The 4,610-nt window shown below is 38.3% G+C and overlaps 1 protein-coding gene across 1 annotated transcript in view; it reads left to right on the top strand.

The window, feature by feature from the left end:
- Window positions 1-4,610, top strand: part of ATP6V1A (ATPase, H+ transporting, lysosomal 70kDa, V1 subunit A) — a 40,598-nt gene that overhangs the window by 2,451 nt on the left and 33,537 nt on the right. Inside the window, exons 3-4 of the mRNA XM_006884277.1 lie at window positions 914-1,128; window positions 1,313-1,450. Of these exons, the coding sequence (XP_006884339.1) occupies window positions 914-1,128; window positions 1,313-1,450 (353 nt within the window). The remainder of the gene's footprint in view (window positions 1-913; window positions 1,129-1,312; window positions 1,451-4,610) is intronic.

The following is a 4,610-nucleotide window of genomic DNA, read 5'->3' as shown; positions in this document are numbered from 1 at the left end:
TGTGCGGGGAGAAGGGTGCAACAATGAATGAATGGAATCCCAAAATCTCTGTAGATGTTCATTGAAATGAAAAATAAACAACCTAAATTAAAAAAAAAAATTGAAAAGTAGACAGAAAACCTCATTACTGTCACGTCAGAACCAACTCAGTGGATTTTCAGAGAGCTATCAATCACACGTAAGTGGATTGCTCACCTTTTTTCACGGGAGCACCTGGCAGATTCAAATCATCCAACTGCCTATGGACTATACTACCAAGTAATGTTGTTTCAAGTATGTAATACTAGTGTTATTGAAAAAAACAAAACCCAACAACCTAACATTGATTTTTACAGATATATGTTGAAGAAAAGGAGAAAGATGTTAGAAGGTTGTGTTCTCTCTCAAAATAATTAATATTCTGAACTTCTGCTGCTCTTAATGTTTCAGTAGTTCTTCAGATATGTAATTAGAATTTCCTTTAAAAGGTTAGAAATTGTTGAGGAAGATATAAGCAGAATAACAACAGCTGTTAATTCTGAGTCTTTGAGGGATAAGCATCTCATCCTGATTCTAAGGTTTAAAAATTATACAGTGCCCAGTGGGCAGATACATTTCCATTAATGAGAAATGTAGTTATTTAAGAATGACCTCAAGATGGTATCTTTTTCTTCAGATTTATGTGTGTAACTCAGTGGCACTGGACAAGAGAATCTGTAATGTTGCTGTGTTACCTGGATTTAACTTTAATAATTAGAATTGGTAGTTACTTCTTTTGGCCTAGGGCATTGTGCAAACATTATTGAAACATTAAGGATGCTGTTAATCAAGAAGATTTGGGAAGCACTGATTTGGGCTGTTATGTGTAACATGCTCCTTTTTAAATCGTTTCTCTAAACTTTAACAGTGAGCTTTCCTCAACTGGTTTCTCTAGCTGGTGTGTCTGTTGGAGATCCTGTACTTCGCACGGGTAAACCTCTCTCAGTAGAGCTTGGTCCTGGCATTATGGGAGCTATTTTTGATGGGATTCAGAGACCTTTATCAGATATCAGCAGTCAGACTCAAAGCATCTACATCCCCAGAGGAGTAAATGTATCTGCTCTTAGCAGAGACATCAAATGGGATTTTACACCTTGCAAAAACCTACGGGTATGTCTCTAACCAAGAATTTTTGAAGTTAAATGTGAAATGAACTGTGTAGAAGTACAGCTTAAATTTGTCTTAAATAGTAGGGTTATGGAATGAGTATATTTTATTAGTAAGTGAGGCAAAAATCAGAATTGTGGTCATTTGATGTTTATTTGAACATTAAACAAATGCATTTGTTTACTAGGTTGGTAGTCATATCACTGGTGGAGATATTTATGGAATTGTCAATGAAAACTCACTTATCAAACACAAAATCATGTTACCACCACGAAACAGAGGAACGGTCACTTACATTGCACCACCTGGGAACTATGATACCTCTGTAAGTATCATTTAAACTTTATAGAACTTAGTAACCATATTTATATTTTATCTAAATAGTTACAGAATTTATGTTAATGTATAGCTCCTCTTAAATTTGTAGTCAAGGTGCTTTATTTTGAAAAAAAATGTTTTTAACTTGGGGTTGAGAGTGAAAAAGTAGAGTATTTCCTTTTTAGGTTGTTAAGTGTCATCTGGAGTAAACAGACTCATAGTCTGTGAACAATAGATCAGAACCTTGCCCTGTCCTGCATAACCCTTTTAATCTGTGCTACGCTTATCAAGTCTGTTATCATAGGCACTTGTCAGTCCATCTAGTTAAGGATCTTCTTCTTTCTCTGACCCTCCACCTTTCCCAGCATAATGTCTTTCTCCAAGGACTGGCCATTCTTGACAATATGCCCAAAGTATGTGAGACAAAGTTTCACTGTCTATACCTTTTCGGAGCATTCTGGCTTCACTTTCTCCAAGACATATTTGTTTGTTCTTTTGTCAGCCCATGTGATATTCAGTACTCTTTGCCAGTCTCACAATTCGAAGACAGTGGTCTAGTGCTGGAAGATGAGCTCTTTTTCCCCCCAATATCCATAAGCACTTTATTATGCAGATCTGGGAGACAGTCACCTCCAAGACTGCCTCCCTGTCTGGGAGTGGTCCTTGGGTTTTATACTAGGGTGAAACACTAGCTCATTTAACAGTGCACTTTAGTTAGTTAAAAAAAGTAATTTAAAAAAAAAAAGTAATTTCTACATCTGAAAAGAACAGTTCACATTTAAGCATCAGTAATTCAGGAAGGGCACAGTTCTCTTCCTGTAAACAGGATCTAGGATAGAAGCATTTCCTCTTCTGTTAAACAGACAGATCAAACTACTTTACATGACTATAGATAGGAAACAGAGATGCACACCCATGTTTATTGCAGCTTTGTTCACAATAGCAAGGAGTTGGAAACAACCTAAGTGCCCATCAACAAACGAATGGCTAGAGAAGCTGTGGTATATTCGCGCAATGGAAACAGAGAATTCAGGAGGCTAAGTAACTAGTTTTGCAGGCTGAAGAAAAATAACTATAGGTGTATAATTGATACATATATAGAGAATTCTGAACTTATTAATACCATCCTACCAATACCATGAACAGTGGCTCTGATCCTTATCCTGTCCTTCGTCATCCTCATTATCTTTGATATACTTGAGCCCAATGTTACAGGCACTGTGTCAGTCCATCTGGTGGAGGGTCTTACCTTCCACATTTTCAACAGGCAATATTATGATAGGTGGAAAAAGATTGGAACTGTCAACAGTTTCATTTTAGTTAGATCTAAAATCAGTAAATACCCTTGTTACCAGCAGTCAAGAAATTAGGAGACATATTGAACTGGGAAATTTTACAGTTAGAGATTTCTCCAAATTATTGAGGAGCAAAGATACAAGAGGATGAAGGTGCGTCTGATTCCAGCCATGGCCTTTTCAATCACTTGCTGTACATCTGAGAGCTGGACAATGAATAAGGATGACAGAACATGAATGGATGCCTCTGTGCTGTGGTGTTGGAGCAGAGTGCTGAATATCCCATAGACTGCCGAAAGAACAAACAAATATGTCTTGGAGAAAGTGCCGCCAGAGTTTTTCTTAGAGGCAAAGATGATAAAGCTTTACATACTTAAGGAATGTTGTAAGATGAGCTGTTGCTTGGAAAAACAGAGTGAGTGAAATAGAGGAAGACCTTCGACCAGATGGATTGACACAGTATCTGCAGCAATGGGCTTGAGTGTATCAGAGATTGTGAGGATGGCGCAGCATAGGACAGGGTTTAATTCTGTAGTTCATAGGGTCACTATGGGTTGTACTTGTCTCGACAGCACCCAACAAAACCAATTGCTTTTCCAAAAATAATATCCTTTTACAAGGCCTGGCCCCTCCCAACAGTATGCTCAAAATAAAGTTACACTTCCTTGCCTCCAAGGATGTATCTCTAAGTGGAAGTCTGGTTGTACATTGTCCAAGACAGATTTGTTTGTTCTTTTGGCAGTCCGTGGGATATTTAGTATTCTTTTCCAATATCATAATTCAAAGACACTGATTCTTCCTCTGTCATCCCTAATCATTGTCCAGCTCTCAGATGCTCAGCAAGCAATTGAAAAGACCATGGCTTGAATCAGGCTTACCTTAGTCTTTTAGCACCATGTTAGATGGTGAAGAGATTGAGATTAACAATTACAGCTTGCTTGGCTCCACAATTAACACTTTTGGCACCAGCAGTCAGGAAATCAAAAGATTAATTGTGCTTGGAAAATCTGCTCTCAGGGACCTTTCCAGCGTACTGAGAAATAACAATGTCAGTATAGAGACTAAGGTGCAGCTGATCCAGGCTATGGTCTTCACAGTTACCTGCTGTGCATTAGAGAGTCTGACGCTGACCAAGGGTGACAGAAGGAGAATTGATGCCTTTGAGTTGTGATGCTGGAGAAGAGTCCGGAACATACCATAGATTGCCAAGAAAAAAAAGGAAGAGGAGCTCTTAAGATTGAAAGGCACTAAAAGTGTGACTGAAGAAGAGCTGCTTCCTCAAAGTAGAGTCTACCTTAATGACAAGGAGGGAGTAAAGCTTTCATCCAATTAAATACCTTCATTTTCTGATGTGACAAGACTCAACATGAGGAAAAACAGCTGCAAACAACTACTAATAAATGGAATGTGGAATGTGCAAAATGTGAATCTTGGAAAATTGAAGGTTATAAAAAATAAAATGGGATGCCTAAATATTGACATCCTAGTAGGTATTTACATGGTTTTACATGACTTTAATTTCATACCACCTGAATTTCAGAATCATCTCAGGAACAGGTTTGAGGCCTTGAACACTAATGAGCGAAGACCAGATGAGTTGTGGGAGGATGTTAAATGTATCGTTCAGGAAGAGTGCAGGTGGTCATTACAAAGACAGAAGAGGAAGAAAAGACCAAAATGGGTGTCAGAAGAAACTCTGAAGACTGCACTGGAACGTAGAGAAGCCAAAGCACAAGGAAGAATCCAAGACACTAAAGAGCTGAACAGAAGATTCCAAAAGGCAGCACGGAATGACAAAGCAAAATACTACAATGAAATGTGCGAGGAACTAGAGTCAGAAAATCAAAAGGGCCGAACTCGTTCAGCATTTCT

The sequence above is a fragment of the Elephantulus edwardii genome, unplaced genomic scaffold (genome assembly GCF_000299155.1).
Source record: "Elephantulus edwardii isolate Elephantulus edwardi_28Jun2011 unplaced genomic scaffold, EleEdw1.0 scaffold00032, whole genome shotgun sequence".
Taxonomy (NCBI): Eukaryota; Metazoa; Chordata; class Mammalia; order Macroscelidea; family Macroscelididae; genus Elephantulus; species Elephantulus edwardii.
The sequence above is the reverse complement of the archived record's forward strand: the minus strand, read 5'-3'. Positions and strand labels throughout refer to the sequence as shown.